Below are 18,044 nucleotides of genomic sequence, written 5' to 3'. Positions count from 1 at the left end.
CTAGATAAGAGGCTCTAAAACCCCCTAGTACCCCTATACAAGGTATAGAGGAATAGGAGGTAGAAGAAATCCTAGCTAGCAAATTATATTAATCTAAGCTAAAATATAAGGTTAAGTAGGTTAGACACAATCCTAATCCTGTTTAGTATCCTACCTCTAACTTTATAGGTGCTCCCTATAAATTACAGGTATTCTACTAATAGTATCTAAATTAGCTAGGTCCCCCACGCAGCTTACTAAAATAGATTTAAGCCTAGGAAAAAGGTAAAGAAGATCTAATATTACTTTATAATAATCATATCTAATATTAGAACTAATTTATATCCTATTTAGCTACGTATTATCTATTAACTACTATCTATTACTATTATTCTTATTGCTATTTATTATTATATCCTATTTAGAACTAACCTAGAACCCTTAAGGTTCCTAGGACACTACCCCTAGGAAACCTCTTTATTCTATATCTATCTCTCTATTAGAACCTAGTTTAGACTTTATATTAGCTAAGATAGCACCTAGACCACCCTTCTTAGCTAGCTTCTGGACAACTAGTGCGGGAGCAGGTGCGGGAGCAGGGGTAGGGGCTAGGACTAATTTAGACTCCTTCTTATAGAACACTTTTATCTTAGCCTATACTAGGAAAGTTGCCTCTTAATTTAGTGCTAATTCCTCCTTAAGTTTATTAATAGCCTTTGTTAAGCCCCTAACTACTAAGACTATCTTATAGATACTATTCTAAAGCTAATATAAATTAGATATAGTAGTATAATAAGTAGCTATAAGAATTTTAGTAGCTTCTATACCCTTAGTCTAAGTATTAGTAATAGTAACGCACTTAGCTAGGTTTTAGGTAGTTTCTTAAATAGTGGCCTTAAACTACTTAATATCCTTCTAATAAGTAACTATAGCTTCCTTATCCTTATCCCCTTTAGTAGGGTTTACTACTAGGCTATAGTACTTATCTAGAGTACCCCTAAGGGTAGAGTACTCTAGGCTAATAAAAGAAGGAATCTACTAGAATTAGTAAAGGAACCCTATTAGACTTAGATACTTACTAGATTGCAATATATATTCTAGGAGATATAGTACTAGCACTTCTTAGAATTCTTTAACTTAAAATTAAAATTATTAAACCTACCCCTAGCTAGAGCCCTAACTACCCTTATATAGAGAGCGCGATAAGCAATAGGGAGGACTCCTAGTAGTACTAGTACTAGTATAGCTAAAGGTTCTAATTTAGATTAGTAACTATTTAATTATATAGATTAAATACTTACTAGATTTTAGATAGGTTAGGTTAAATAATTAAAAAATAGGGGATATAGGAATAAGAAAGTTAGTAGGTAGAGGGCTAGTTATATATAGGCTAGGGATAGGGGTCTGTGCCCTAGGAAGAAGAAGTAAAGGTAAAGGTAGAAGTAAAGGTGGATTTATTTTGCAAAAAGCTCTTCTTTAATAAGGGATCTAAACCTAATCCTAAGGATAGGGACTATCCTTTCTCTATAGGAGGGGGTAGTATAATAATAAGGTAGAATTACCTACCTATTATTCTATACTAAGTTAGGCCTAATAAAGGCCTAACGTACTAATATATATAGAGAACAGCTTGCCTATAGTTAGGATAGGTATATTCTTCTTATCCTTTTATACAAGACCTATAGGTGTAGGAATCTTATCCTTTTCTATACAGACGCGCACTCCTATATGCCTTTGAGTCGTATAGGATACCTTTTGGATCCCCTACCTACCTAAGTCGTTACAATCTTAGCTCTTACTTACCTACTTCCTTACTAGGAAGGATAGTATAGAATATTAGGCAAGCTTAGGGCTAAATTAGTTTATTAGTATTTAATCTTACTATATATTATAAAGAAATAACTCTTATATAGATTATATATATTAGGATATAGCTATACCTAAAGGAGTACTACTAGTACTATGTCCCCTTACTAGAAGAGTTATAGCACTTGCTATTAGACTTATTAAAATGTGTAAAGCGTAGATAATTTAAATAAGTTTTAGTATAGCAAATACTAGGCTACTTATAGTAGGAGGATCTTAGGGTCTCCTTAGGAGCTAAACAGGGAGTAGGAGTAGAAGTAGGGGCCTTAGTTAGGGTCTAAGGAGGAATAAGAGCGAGAGAGGGAGTAAGCGCTAGAGAAGGAGATGGAGCTAGAGGAGGAGTAAGAGCTAGGGCAGGAATATACCCCTTCTTTAGCTTTTTAATCTTAGCTAAATATAACTATATATACTTCTTATAAGTAGTATTAATTAAGGCCTCCTTAATAATAGTAGTAGCTATATACTTAGCTACTATACGCTTAGTAATAGCCTTATACTTAGTAGCTATACGCTTAGCTTCTTTAGTAGCTTTAGTAGTAGCGTGCTTAACTTTAGTAGTAGTAGCTTTAGTAGCATAGAAGGTATTAAGGGTAGTATAGGTAGAGTAAGTATAAGTAGTAGATTTTAACTTTAACTAAAAAATAGGTTAGTAGGGATATAAGTATAGGTTAGATCTTTAAGGTTATATAATCTTATAATTTAAGCTATAGTAAAGATTATAGTTAGGTAGATAGAGTTTAGAGCTTACTCTAGATAATATCTTAGCGCGTAAGCGTATAAGCTAACTAAGGAAGGCAAGCTAGCTCTAAACTACTATCTAAAGGGTGCGCTAATTTAACCCTTTAGATATATAATACTCTAATTAGCTACACTAGTTACCTAACTATATATACAGATAACTATAATAAGAGATCTACCTATACCTAGGGCGTGTCTTATAGGATGGATAATAACTAGATTATAGAGTATCTTAATCTAATTAATCCTAATTAATCCTAATTAATACCCCTATATAACCTACTATCTAATTAACTAATAGCTTACTACTAAGTGCCTAATAAAAGCAGGAGCTCTAGTAAGGAAGGTTTACTAATTATACACCTTCTAGTAAGGGTAGTTAAAGCTCTAATTATATAAGTCCTATTGTAGTAGATATAATCTAATATTCTATCTCCTAAATCATTCCTAAGCTTAGTGATCCAAATTTCCACACTTACTTTATATCCTATGGATGACGACTGAGAACATGCTACGGATGATGGCCGAGAGTATGCTACGGACGTGGCTATTGAATTTTGAGTGGTGGCCTCTTTGGTACTACTCTTTGAAGGTGGTGTATGCACAGACTAAAGTAAGCATCGACAACAATAGAGGCATAAACATGGACAATATGTCGGTCACAATCAGGATTGTAAGCCACAGCGCGATGATTAACAGAGGGACATGTGTTATGTGAGTCCAATTACATAGACTTGTTCTCTAAATATAATTATGTTAAGGGTCTTGAACGACCAGACTAACTCGCTCAAGTAGGTTTCCTGGATATATTCCCATGGCCCTGATATGCAAGTAAGACATGTTAAGGGCGCCCTTGTACATGTGCCTTCAGAAGTCGCCGTCCAAGAGTAGATTCGCGGCGGCGCGGCCTCCAGCACGGCCTAGATAATCTACTCTTGGACGGCGACTTCTAAAGGCACATGTACAACTATATAGAGTGAATTGAGAGTAGGCAAGACAAGGATTATTATCGTGAAGGTAAGTTTAAGCAGGTCCTATAGATGTTTGTAGAGATTTGGCATATAAGGCTTTCAGTCGTGTGGTGTTAGTGGTGGTTAGTTAGTGGTGAGTGTCCACGAGCTCGAGGGTTTACTAGTATATACAGATGCGAGCGCTGTTAGTATTAAGTATTGAGAGCAACCTATTTGTATACATGGACATGTTTACCTAGTCTCCATCACTAGGCGCAATACCAACATCACTAAGAACTAGATGTAGGTAGTTATTGGGCTTGGTAGCTAGATAGCAAAAGACTGACTCCCTGGGTAATTCGTGCCTGAGCATCCTTCTATGAATGTTAGCGTGGATGAACAACCACTGAGAAAGCAAGTGCCTTTTTATTGGCTTTAGTGGTAGTCTCACTATTTGTCCAAAGACTGTCAAGCTATTGCCGAAGGCGATGAATTACTTTGTGACTTTGGCTGCTTCCCGTCGTGACTCCAGCTACTTCATGCCTCCAAACATGCCTCCAAACATCTGCATCATTACCAGCTTACTGTTCACAACCAGAGCCACTGTCTAGATATACATTCAGTAGCAAACCATTTGGTGGGGGTGATGCAGCGAAGTGACAGGCACCTTTTGCAGGTTAAAAGGCCATCGTCTCCACCCTGCCTGAACACCCTGATAGCCTTGAAGTTCTTGTTGCTCCGTCGTCACAATCGACATATAGGTGCCGTCGAGCACACTCACATACTCTTTTATGGACTCGTCTAGTACTCCTAATAGCCATCTAAGCACAAGCGACAGTTGAAAAAACTCTCGAAGCACATTTACATGCATCTGTGAAATATTCCATGGATCATGGTACTGTGATGACGAAACTTATTAAAGAGGATTGTGAGACAGCTACAGGGTCGGGCTTATTTACTCTATACAGTTATCTTGTCAAGACTAAGAGATTACCTAATAAAATTGCGCAAAGGTTACTTGCTAATCCTACAACACATCAACTATATCGGTCCAAAGCTAGTTAAGACGGATGGACAAGATTTGCACTACACAGGGCTCGTAGAAGAAAGGATGAAGTCGTCTCTTGTGATAGGAAGTGGCCGTTCAAATCCTGCAAACTCACTCCCACTCTCTACTGCACCAAATTCTTCGAACTTCCCAAAGACTGCCCAAAGCAGACTATGCATCAACTCTTCACTCTTGACCCCTCGAGCCATTTCTGGAAGCCCAATTTCCTCGAGGTAGCAGAGCGCGTTTTCCGAGGCGCTATGGCGGTCATTGCCTTGTGCGCAGCCCCACATGCTTTGTGGGAGCAGGAGGTTCTGGCTCAGGGTTAGCGAATGGTGACGAGATGAAGAGGGTACAAGTGGAGAATACACACCCTTGCAAGCACCAGAGCCCCAAGACTGAGCCGGCGCGCCAGGAAGGCATATTGGGAGCCCACCTTGCGCCACTTCTTCATGTTTGCCACAAACTCCTTGTAACTCAGGCCTGGTGGCAAGTGGTCCTGTAATGCGTCGAACAACTCTGACTCGCGCTTTATTCTTCTCCGCGTCTTCGACCTAGCCAACATCCTACTCTTAGCAGCCCACAGACAGGCGTCGACATCGTCTGCAACGTAGAAGAAGAGATGCATGACCAGAGATACGACGATACTGACGACATCGGTGCATTTAAGCTTCATCATGAAGGCGACATATTTCGCGTACATGACAGGTGTTGGGTCAGATGGATTAGCTAGGGAGGCGAAGATGGTTAGGGCACGCTGAGAGATGAATTGAACCGTTTCGATGTCGAGGGAATAGTCGTAGCCGAAGAAGCGGCGGTACCACTGGGTGGTCGAGCCCTCTGGTGGCGAGGTGGCACGCTCGCCGTGAGGTGTCGATGCGGTCGAAAGGATGGAAGCTTCAGATGATGCTTGGCCAAGGGCAGGTGCAACGACGATCCCGTTGTTTGAGTCGAAGTGATGGAAGTCCACCAATTGCGTAGAAGGTGCGCCATGATGCAGGGGGGGGGAGTTGCCTAACCTTGGGCATGCAATTGTATTGATTGCGCTTGAGATATTGTCGAACACTTGATTGCCAGTAGCCAAAGGAGTTTCTAAGGCGGGAAATGACGTGTCTAATATAAGAGACGTGTTGCTGAGCCCAGGGTTGTTGGAGTGAGATCTTAGGTCAATGTCTGTCCAAAGTCAGCACACCCCCAGCATGCAAACAATGAGTCACACCTTGCCACGAGCTCGAGTCATAGCTAGCCAACGGAGAAGGAGAAAAGTCATCCATGTTCCAAAAACTTGAGTTATCGTCACAGTACTGGCCGGTTTCGTGCGCGAGTGCACTACCAGGCGGCGCAGCGTCAGTCGACTGTGAGCATGAAGAGACGTCTTCCATCTGCCCTGAATTTGGTTCTAGATTTGTGGCCGGATGCAGCGACGTGAAGATCGACGACTCGAAGCCAAAGGGCGTTTGGAAGGCATGAAGTGGATATGCAAAGGCCTGGTGTTGCATCGGCATTTGCATCTGATAGCCCATGAAGTGTGGCCAGGACAGGCCACAGGTAAAACTCAATGGTGACCAGCAGGTGGGTGCAGGCGATGCAAAGAGGCCTATGACTGGACTTGGACTGTAAATCGAAGCCGTGGCATTGTCGTTATGGAAGGCGGTGCTGGGCATGGGTCTCTTGGAGCGGTCAGAACAAGAAGAGCACTCGCCAGCATCTGGAAATGTACGCTTCGACATGCTGACTATGGTGTGGACGATGGCGGCACGGGAGGGGAGAATGGAGTTGAAGGAGGCAGAGATGCATGTGTTCCTGCCCCCATTCGCAGCTCCCGTCTGGGAGTGCGGCAGAGTGCAGCGAGTTGCATCGCAATGGAATCGAAATTGGCCGAGTGAAACCAGACAGGCTGGCGAGAGGTGCAAATCAAATGGGAAGATGCAGCTGCTACCAAAGGCTCCAAGACAGGGCTGAGAGGAGTGGCAGAGGGGGATGAAGAGTGAGAGTGGGTCGAGTGAAACACGGTGGTGGTGGAGGGCCTCAGGGGTAAAGTTGGTGGTGTTGGCCTGGCCGCAGACGACGAAGACGACGAGTTTGCTACTTGGCTAATGTCTTTTTAACTATCAGCCATTCCTCATGGCTGGATGAGCATCATGCCCACGGTGCTAGTGAATCGGCGATTGCGCAGCCTGCTCGACCTGGCATACCTCTACATTCTCGTCGCACTCGCTCGGCTTCTGGCCGCCACGGAAGCAAGTACAGCAGCGGCTGCTGCTGCGAGTAGACGGCGAGCGACACTGCCGCGCGGTCGGAAGCGTAAGCGGGACGGCTTCACGGGCAACGAGGAGGATAAAGCCAAGGCGCAGAAGCGGTGCTGCACAGTGCACCCTAACCAGCCCACAGACACCGTCGGCGGCCTTGTCGACAGCCACGACGCCGTCTGTCATGTCATCTGCCATGTCGGCCGCCGGCCTGCTCTTCGCTGCCACCACGGTGCTTGCCCTAGCTGTGCCAATTGTCCTGTTGTGCGGGTAAGTCAGACTGGGCCACACTCGCTCTCCTCGGTGCTCTACTCCTTGCGCCTTGCTCACTCGCCTGCCGGTCTAGACGCGCCTCGTTGCGCACCATGGTCGCCCTGGCCGCCCTCATGCCCCCCCCGGTTGTGCTCGTCGTACACGCACGCACCCTCGCCCACGTCGTTAACCCTGGACCCGGCGCTGAAGCCATCTACTGGGCCCTTGTCGTCGCCGCCACGCTTGCCTTGCTCAGCGGTGCCGTGCTGCTGGTAGAGGCCATGGGTGTGTTTACGGTGCTGGGCGTCGTGGGCCGCGCGCTGCGCCTGTGGTGGCTTGGGAGGGGCTGGGTGTTTGGCTGGGGCTGGCGCATGGCCCGGCCCGCGCCGGCGCGAGACTACTTGTACAACAACTACCTTGCCACGCACCCGCTGGAGACAGGCACCGACACAGGAACAGGAACAGCTACCGCGGATCCATGGAGGCCGCGGGACGATGGCGATGGCATGTGGGCTGAGGATCGCGAAGCGAGAGCCTATTGGGCGTGGAGGGTGGCGGCAGAGGAGGCGGCGCTTGCGAGGACACTACGTCAGATAGCTAAATAAGCTGTCTGCCCAGCCATTGCAGGAACTGTGCAAAAGGCTAGGAGACAGCCCGGAACAGACCGTGGGTGGAGAGATGATGGTGGGGCGGAAGATATTGTATCATCCATTTGGAGAAGGCGGTGGAGAAGACTGGACATGGAAAGGCTGTGGCTGTGCTAGAAATCGAATGCTGTGGCTGTGGCTGGAAATCGAAATTCTGTGGCTAGAGGTAGCATGGTGTTGCAGAGCGGATACAAATCAGATCGCGGAGCATCTTGATCCGATTATCTAATCTAACCGCTAATCAATATCCTTAATTAATATTAGTCAATCTACCTATTGTAGAGCGGATACAAATTAGAGTATAGAGCATCTTGATCTAATTATCTAATCTAACGCTAATTAATATTTGTGGAAATCTAGATTACTAAGGTTAGGAATAATTTAGGAGATAGATTATTAGATTATATCTACTACGATTAGACTTATATATATAGAGCTTTAGCTACCCTTACTAGAAGGTGAATAATTAGTAAACCTTCCTTACTAGAGCTCCTGCTTTTTATTAGGCACTTAGTAGTAAGCTAGCAGTTAATTAGATAGTAGGTTATATAGGGGTATTAATTAGGATTAATTAGATTAAGATACTCTATAATCTAGTTAATATCCCTCTTATAACACACCCCCTAGGTATAGGTAGATCTTTTATTATTATAGTTACGCTTATAGTTAGTAGGTAGTATAGCTAATTAGAGTATTATATATCTAAAGGGTTAAATTAGCTTACCCTTTAGATACTAACTAGTATACCTTCCTTATTTAGCCTACACTTATATATATAGATATTATCTAGACTAAGCTCTATAACTCTATCTACTTAACTATAATCTTTACTATAGCTTAAATTATAAGATTATATAACCTTAAAGGTCTAAACTATACTTATATCTCTACTAACCTATATCTTAGTTAAAGTTAAAAACTACTACTTATACTTACTCTACCTATACTACCCTTATTACCTCCTATATAGCTAAAGCTATAGTTACTAAAGCTACTACTACTAAAGAAGAGTATACTACTACTAAGCATAAGGCTATTATAGAGCGTATAGTAGCTAAGTATATAGCTACTACTACTATAGTTAAGATTAAGAAGCTAAGGAAGGGCGCTTCTGCCTTAGCTCTTACTACTCTAGCTCTAACTCTAACTCTAGCTCCTGCTCCTCCCTAGACCCTACCTAATATCCCTGCTCCTACTCCCTTTCTAGCTCCTAAGGAGACCCTAAGATCCTCCTACTATAAAGAGTCTAGTATTTATTATACTAAAACTTATCTAAATTATCTATACTCTATACTCTTTAATAAGTCTAATAGCAAGTGCTATAACTCTTCTAGTAAAGGGACTTAGTACTAGTAGTACTTCTCTAGGTATAGCTATATCCTAATATATATAATCTATATTAGAATTTTTCCTCTATAATACTTAGTAAGATCTATACTAATAAACTAATAGCCCTAAGCTTACCTAATATTCTACACTATCCTTCCTAGTAAGAAAGTAAGTAAGTAAGAGCTAAGACCTTCTTAAGGATAAGAAGTAGAGGGTCTTAGTACTCCTTAAGAAGAGTAAGGCTAAGTAGTAGGAGCTAGTAAAAGCTACTACTACTACTACTAAGCTTATATGTAAGGCTAATACTATAGCTAAAGGCGCCTAGAGCTCCTTATTAGAAGATAAGGACTCTAGCTTCTCTAAGGTTCCCTCTATAGATCCTAGGCTAGGGTAACCTAGGTAGCTCTCTATAGACTCTAAGGCACGCTTCTTACGCGTAATAGAGCTCCTTAGAGAAGCTACCTAGTTAATAATAGAGAGGTAGGCTATAGTTAGTTATTCTTATATTATATATTAATAGATCTTATATACTACCTTACTTTAATTAATACTATATAATATATACTCTACTATTATATAACTTTAGGTACTCCCTAAACCTTATAAATTATTATATAGTTAGGTTTTTAGTAAGCCTATTAGCTAGTATATTACTAGTAGGTAGGTAGGTAATATAAAAAGATCCCTTTATATACTCTTATCTAAGCTATATATTTTAAATATCTATATAGCGTAGCTTAGTAGTAATCCTTTTATTATTACCTACTACTAACCTAATAGATTATTAATTATTATAATTAATTATCTAGGTAGTATCTAAAGTAAGGTGTATTTTAGTTAAAAAGTGTTTTAACGCTATTACTTCTTTACTTACTTACTTAAGTGTAAGGAGCTCTACCTTAGTAGTTAAAGTAGTAATAGTTACTTATTAAGCTACCTTCTAAATAATAAGTCCTCTAAAGAGTATAATTAGGTATCTATGTAATAATTGCTAAGTATTAATATTATTAGTAAATAACGTATTACTATATATTATAAGCTTATTAGGATCCCTATTCCTATATTAGATTAATTAGTATTAAGTTTAGTATAGATAGATAGTTACTAAATTAACTGTATTAAAGTGTTATTTAGATAGGTTAGTAAGGTATTAGGAGAGCTAGGAGGCTATATAGGTAATATTAGGGCGCACTATAATTAAGGTGTAAAGGATTAATCTAACGCGCTCCTAATAGTCCTTAATCTCTTGTTTAGTAGCTTCTCCTGTGCTCTTTTTAATATCTTTAATTAATAGTAGTGTAGTAGGGAATTTTCCTATCTCTACTAGATTAAATTTCTTTGTAATCTTGTTAATATATTTATTATAAACAAGCGTTATTATCTGTCTCTTTCTATCCTAGATTACTCTTACCCCTAGAAACTAGCTTACAGGTCCCTTTTCTTCTATAGTATATCTTTGCTTTAGAGCTTAGATAACTTTATAAGCCTAGCTTGTATAGTTTTAGTAATAGAGCGATAGGATATTGTCTATATAGAATATTAACAAGATACTATAATCTCTATTAAAGAATAGGTATAGCTCCTCTTTAGAAGTAATAAGCTTATTTTCTTAGAGTATAGTTAAGAGCTTATTATACTATAATAATAGTAAGACTTTTAGTCTATATAGAGCTTGTTTAAGCTTAACGCACTTTCTAGGTATTTAATATCCTTTAGGTAGCTTAAAGATAACTATAGGGTGTTAATCCCTTAAGGTGTTAAGGAAAGCTCTAACAACGTTATATTAATATATCTTAAGGTTAAACTTAGCTCTAATAGCTATTATAGTCCTAAAGGTTTAAGCTACTAGGGTAGCTACGTAGGTTAAATAAATTAAGTTAGTAAGCTATAGATCTCCTCTTACTACTATCCTTGCTTTATACTTAATTAGGTAACTATCCTAATTAAGCTTATATATAAACACCTATTTAAGTAGGAGTAGACGCTCTCTCTTATTTAGCCTATTAATCTCCTTCTAGGTACTAGCTTTTAGTAGAGTATTAATTTCTTTATATGCTACGTCTCTAAATTGCTATCCTATTTAGTAGTTATAGAGATCCTTCTATTATTTTAGCTCTTTTTATAGAGCGTCCTAGTGCGTATTTCTTTTAAGGTTTTTAGGAGATTTACTCCCTATTGCTACTGCGATTATAGCGTGGATTATAGCGTTTAGTTTAGAATATACTAAAAGATTATGTAAGGGATTTCTAATTAGATCTATATCTAATAGATCTATTACTATATATATCCCTGCACTTATAAAGCCTCCTAGTAGTTTATTAGGGTCCTATCCCTAAGTTTGCTTACTAACACGCGTTAGTGGCAGTCCTTTAATGCGCAGTTTTCTACTTCTTCTAGGAGCTCTAGGTACCGCTTGTAAGGGATCTGCAGGAGATACAGAATCTAGTCCTAAAGCAGGTAGGTAGGAGCTCTGCTTACTACCCCTATAAGAGCTAGATAGGGTGCCTTTACCTATCTCTGTGCTCTTATAGAGTAACCTACTAATAGCACTCTCCCCTCTAGGTCTTTCCTAGGAGCTACCTATTATAGCGTTAAAGTAAGTTAGATTACTACTATCTTAGGTAGTAAGACCCTAATCTATAACCTATATAAATCCTTTATCTCTGTGAAGGGCTTAGGCTTATGCCTAAGCCTGGGTCTAACACAAGACAGACCAAGTCCAACACCACTACTAAGCGAACACACTAGACACCCATAAAAAGGCGTAGAGGGCTTATCTCTCCTTTAAGATACTAAATACTATTATTAACGCTTATTATATTCTCCCTTAAGGCTAGTCTATAATATTTTAGTATCTTCTTCTAAACATACTATAATAGTAATAAGAGATAGACGCGCTAGATATTTAGAATAACTAGGTGCAACCTAATATAGTAGAAAGGCTAATACAACAGGTCTATAGTTTAATAGAATAATAGGCTTAAGACTCTGCTATAATAGCTATACTATATTAATAGAACAAGGAAATACGCAATTAGATTCTATCCTAACCCTCCTCTAAGCCTACTAGGTTTAATAATATGCTGGCTCCGCCCTCTCCTACCTTATATTACAAACCCTTCCTAGTTAGCTTACTATATAATAGCACTAAGGTAAACTTCTTCTCCTAGCAAATAACTATAGAGTTTAAACTGCGTGCAGATAAGGTCTTTATTAGGGATAAGGAGGCAAGGTTTATATATATTTAGTCCTAGTTATTGCCTATAGTCTAGCGCGCTATAGCACTATACTTTAAGGATAGTGCACGCAAGTATTAGGATATAAGCAGGTTTCTTAACTACCTAGCGTTCTATTATAGCAACTATTACAGGCAGGAGCACGCCTAAGTTATATTAGAATACTTATATTAGGGCTAAAATTAGCCTTTTATAGAGTTCTTTGTAAATTTTATATAGCTTCTTATATAGTTAGGAGGGTTATACTAGGATAATAAATAAAAGCTTTTATAACTTTAGCAATCTCTTAATAGCTATATACGCTTAGTTTCCCTTAATAGGGGAGTCTCTAGGACAAACTATAATATAGCTATAGAGGAATACAAGACAATTGCGGTAGATATTAAAATAGCCTCTCTAGAACTAGGTTTTCTTTAGGCTAGTAAGTCTAAGGAACCCTAGTAAAAGTCTACCTTAGATTAGGATAGCAATATAAATATAGTAGAAGTAGTAGCCTTATTAAGTGCACTTACTAAACTACTAATATCACGTCCTAACTAGATCTTACAGGACCTGTTTAATATATAGAAACTAGCAAAGGTCTACACCTAGTGTAGATAGGGTGGTTATTTTATGCGTGCATGTCCTAATACCCTATTACTATAACTAGTAGGTGTTAAGATAGTTGTAGTATTAGCAAGCGGCCCTAATTTAGGAAACTAGCTACCCTTAACCCTAGGCTAAGTTAGGGGTATAAGGAGGACACTATAATAGAGGAATTATTAATAGCAGAGGCTATTAAGTGTCCCCTAGATATTAAGGTAGGGTTAAATAATCCTCCCTTCTTTATTCTCCTCCTCCTAGGTAGAGTAGAGAACGTGCAAGTAATAGTTAATTTAGGGTGCTAGTGTTTTAGTATAGTTAAGGAAAAGTTAGTAAGATAGATTAGTAGGACCTTTATTAACATTCCCCCGCGACCCTTATAATATGCCTAGGGAATTGCTAAGGGTACAAGAATTACATAGTTAGTAGTATTAGACTATAATTTAGATAGTTAGCAGTCTTAGCTATTAGCTTATATAGTACCTTATCTTTCCTATTAACTAATACTAGGTAGACTATAGCTTTATAGAGAGGTTGTTATTATAGACATTCTACAAGGCGAATTAATAATTAGGAAGGCAGGAAATATAGTAGTACAAGAGAGCGGGAGACGCCTATATCCTACCTATATCTCTATTATCTTAGGTTTAGTTATAGCGGGGTTGCTAAATTAAGAACCCTAATAGGAAGATATATAGGTACAAATTTTTATAACAAATATACTAGATATATTATAGGTAATATATAACTTACGCCTAATAAAATATCTAGAAAGTGTTAATAAGGGAAGTCCTATTAATATACACACTATCTATATTACTAGTAACACAGTTCCCTATAAACCTAAATATAAGACTAGAAAGATAAAGTTGCTACTAGAACTATAAGAGTTTAAGGACCTGTTTAACAAATAGTTAGTAAGTAGTTTACTACCTTATTAAGGTAGTATAGATTACTATATTTAGTTAATAACTCTCCTAGATAGAACCTAGCCTAACCCCCTATAGGGTCCCCTATACCCTATATTATGTGATTAATTACTAGAACTAAGAACATAACTTACTAGATTAATAGACAAGGGCTAGATCTAAGCAAGCTCTTCTATAGCTAGAGCTCTAGTGTTGCTAGTAAAGAAGCTATTAGGCAGTTGGCGCCTTTATATAGATTACTAGATGCTTAATAGCATAATAATATTAGACTAATACCTGCTACTACTTATTAAGGAAACTTTACGCACACTATCTAGTGTAAAGTAGTTTATAAAAGTAGATATTTACGCCACCTTTTATAAAGTTAGAATAGTAGAAGGTTATAAGTCTTTAATAGCTTTCTACACCTAATTTAGGTTATATAAATAGTTAGTATATCTATTTAGTCTTAGTAGTGCGCTATCTACTTTCTAATAATATATTAATACTACACCTATAGAGTTACTTAGACTATATATAATAGCCTACCTTAATAATATCCTAATTTATTTAGGAGGAGACTAGTTTAACTATATAGAAAAAGTAAAGCATATACTTACGCTATTAAAAGAAGTAGGACTGCACCTAGACTTAGAGAAATATGCTTTTAGTGTTAAGAAGGTACGCTACCTAGGCTATATTATTAAGGCAGGCAAATTACTTAGACCTAACCCTAAAAAGCTTAGGGTAGTATAGGAATAGGAATCCCCTAGGAATATAAGAGAGGTAAGGAGTTTTCTAGGTTTTACTAACTTCTACCGCGATTTTATTATAAAGTTTTCTAAAGTAGCAGCGCCTTTAAACTAACTAACTAGGAAGGACACCCTATTCTAATAGGGGGAGGAAGAATAGAGTGTATTTAATACACTAAAAAAGGTATTTATATTAGGACTAGTATTAATATAATAGGACCTAGCTAAAGAAACATTATTAGAAGTAGACTATTTAGGATACGCTCTTAGGGGTTGCTTATTGTAAAAGGTTAGGGGCGTTTAGCGCCTAGTCGCTTACTACTCTATAGCACTAACACTAGAGAGATAAAACTACACTATATATAATAAGGAATTACTAGCTATTATTAAATATTTAAAAAGCTAGTTAGTAGAGTTATAGAGCGTTTATAAACTATTCACAATATTTACAGACTATAAAAACCTAGAGTACTTTACTAGCCTTTAAAGCTTAAGCAAGTAATAGTGCTGCTAGGTAGAGGAACTTTTAAAATATTAGTACATCCTATAGTATAGACCTAGCTATCTTACAGGATAACCTAATACCTTAAGTAGGCAACCACAAGATTTAAACTCCTATAAAGCAACACTATAGTTAGTAATGCGCCCTAAATTAATTTAGGTTATAGTATTAGAAGCAGAGGAGGCGTCTAAGTTACTAAAGGGCGCTAGCCTCTTTACTAACCTATATATACAGATACTATAGGACAAAGTAGTACTAGAAGATAAGATATACTAAGTGCGTCTTAATACGGTTTAAAAAGGCGCTAGGTCTTTCCTAGTTCTAGCTAACACAAAGTAATAGATTAGGGACTGTATAATTAGCGCACACAGCACTTTGCTTTAGAGGGGCGTTATTTAGTTACTAATATAGGAACCCCTTATAACTACTATTATATAGCAAGCATATAAATTAGGTTTAGTAGGATATCTAGGAAAGAACACAATATTTTAAATACTACGCTATAACTATTATTAGGATAGAATATTAGGAGACGTTGCGTAGTATATTTAGAACTACTATTATTATAGTACTTATATCTCCTAGAAGCGCTAATAGGGTCTATTATAACCTATACTAGTTGCGTTATAATACTAGTCCTAAATATCTATAGATTTTATAGTTAACCTACCTATAAAAGATAATAGTAAACCTTAGTACCTATTAGTTATTACTAACAGATTGTCTAAATATATTTAGCTAGAAGCAACAGTCTCTATAGTAGCTAATTATTATGCAAGGATCTTCTAGGATAACTAGTAGTAGTTCTAGGGCTTCCTATCCTCTATTATTATAGACTAAGGCTCTAACTAGTTAGGATCTTTCTAGATAACGTTGTGCTAGATAACAAAGATAAACTAGTTACTGTCCACTGCATACCACCCTTAGATAGATAGCAGGACAGAGCGGGCAAACTAAGAAGTGCAGGTAGTGCTGCGTATAATAGTATGCTTTAAGTAGACTAACTAGCCTAACTACCTGCTAGCCTGCTAACTTACACTTAATAATAGGGACTCTAGTATAACTAGTATTAGCCTAAATCTACTTTTAAATAGGTATACTATAGACACACTATAAAAGTTAATATTACTACTAGTAAAGCCTAAGAATCCTTATAGAGAGGCTATAGCGTTCTTATTGCACCTATAAAGGGGTGCAGAGCTAGCGCAAGCTACTATTACGTTCTAATAGCAATAATAACAGGAAGCAATAAACTAGTCCTAACGCCTAGCTAAAAAGTTCCTAAAAGGCAATATAGTTTAGTTTATAATATATAATATAAAGATAAACTAACTAAGTAAAAAGTTTAACTAGCTATAGGTAAAGTATAAAGTAATAGAAGTTCCTACTCTACTTATAGTAGTATTAGACTTACTAGGGAGCTTGTATAAGACTATACATGTAGATCTGCTAGAGAGAGCTACTAATAACCTGCTACTAAGCTAGAAGCTTTAGGACTTATAACTAGGTCTAATAGTTACTCTAGAAAATAAAGATATAACGCTAGATAAATAGGAAGTAGAAGAGATCCTTTATACAAAGAATATAAGAGGAAAAGGGAAGTGTTAAGTCCTAGTAAAATAGAAGGGGTATGTTAATCTAACATAGCACCTGCTAGAGGTAGTATAGGATACTAAGGCTCTAGATAGGTTTAAGGAATAGTATAGGGATACTACGTATAATAATAGCCTAATACGCATAAAAACTAGGAAATAAGGGTAAAAGGAAACTAGAATAATAACTTAGACCTTTGTTATAATTAAGAAGTAGAAAGGTATTAGAGAAATCTTTTAATTATCCTTATAACACTCTAAGCAAGTGCCCTACTACTAAAGTTTTATAATATAGCTAACAATTAGGTAGTAGTATCTATACTATTACTATCTATAACTACCTCCCCTATAGCCCCCCCTAAACTATTGTTTATATTATTCTAACGCCTCTACATCTCTTAGTAATAGTAGTAACGCTCACGCGTAGCGCAGGTAGGGGACAACTTAGTTAACAAGTACAAGCAGCAGTAGTAGCAGCGTTAGGAGGAGGGTAGTGCTTTAATAGCTTGCTAACGCGCAGTACCCTAGGCCTAAAGAAAACAAACGTTAGAATAGATATAAAGGGAATAAGGGAAAACTAATACTAATAATAAGAGTCTTAATACCTTAGGTAGTACGCTTAGTAGCGCTCTTAAGCTTATTAATATAAAGGTTAGTTTAGGCCTAGGTCTTGTTTATACGCTAGTTAATACGCTAGAAGGTAACACTAGTAGTAGCAGCAAGCTATATAATATTATTATTGCTATAACTACTACGTAAAGGCGTAATAGTAGACTAAAGTAGAAACACTAGAGCACTAGTAGTAGATAGAATAACAGTACTAAGCTAATACTAATTATAAGCGCGCAAGTAGGCAGTAGGGGCAAGTAGAGTAATAGTATTATTAGTTTAAGCCCTTAATATAAGATCCTTAAAATAATAGTAGAGCTAGTAGAACTATAGTATAAACTAGTAATAGGTGCCTTTAGTAGGTTTCCCTATAAAAGTGCTAAGGGTCCCCCTCTTTATAATATAAAGGCGATCCTCCTAGTAACTATAATAAAACTAAAGCTAGTTACAGAGGGCTTAGTGAATATTAGGATTATTAGCAAGGATAGCTTCTAACTAAGTACAAGTCTTGTAGCTATAATAGCAGGACTTGTATAAACGCCCTAGATATAGTTAGAACTCGCTATAAAGAAAATAAAAATTAAGGGGAACTTACTACTACCTTCCTAATAGTTACACTTACTAAAGAGATAAAGCTAGTTAATACACTAATTATAGGGAAGTAGCTTTATAAAACTACTATTATATTCCTTATTATCTAAGTTACTAGAAATAATAAAGCTACTAAGCAACTATATTTAGGGAGATATGTGCTAAGCAAAAAGTTAGTGCAGGAAATATAGGGAGAATATTAGAAGTACGCACC

The 18,044-nt window shown here is 37.8% G+C and overlaps 2 protein-coding genes across 2 annotated transcripts; one reads left to right on the top strand and one right to left on the bottom strand.

The window, feature by feature from the left end:
- Window positions 1-4,619: 4,619 nt before the first annotated feature.
- Window positions 4,620-6,311, bottom strand: IAQ61_004953 (uncharacterized protein; the record flags this gene model as incomplete). Its single annotated transcript, XM_003838022.2, has 3 exons — window positions 4,620-4,895; window positions 4,955-5,754; window positions 5,801-6,311. The coding sequence occupies 3 exons, from the start codon at window positions 6,309-6,311 to the stop codon at window positions 4,620-4,622; spliced, it is 1,587 nt and encodes a 528-aa protein (XP_003838070.2).
- A 411-nt stretch (window positions 6,312-6,722) lies between these two features.
- On the top strand, window positions 6,723-8,176 carry IAQ61_004952 (uncharacterized protein; the record flags this gene model as incomplete). The annotated part of the gene is made up of 3 exons (XM_066096553.1): window positions 6,723-6,950; window positions 6,973-7,100; window positions 7,177-8,176. 3 exons carry the CDS (start codon window positions 6,723-6,725, stop codon window positions 7,685-7,687), a joined length of 867 nt encoding a protein of 288 aa, XP_065953476.1. The 3' UTR covers window positions 7,688-8,176.
- Between the last annotated feature and the right edge of the window lie 9,868 nt (window positions 8,177-18,044).

Source organism: Plenodomus lingam (genome assembly GCF_022343315.1).
Source record: "Plenodomus lingam strain CAN1 chromosome Unknown contig_2, whole genome shotgun sequence".
In the NCBI taxonomy this organism is placed as follows: Eukaryota; Fungi; Ascomycota; class Dothideomycetes; order Pleosporales; family Leptosphaeriaceae; genus Plenodomus; species Plenodomus lingam.
The sequence above is the reverse complement of the archived record's forward strand: the minus strand, read 5'-3'. Positions and strand labels throughout refer to the sequence as shown.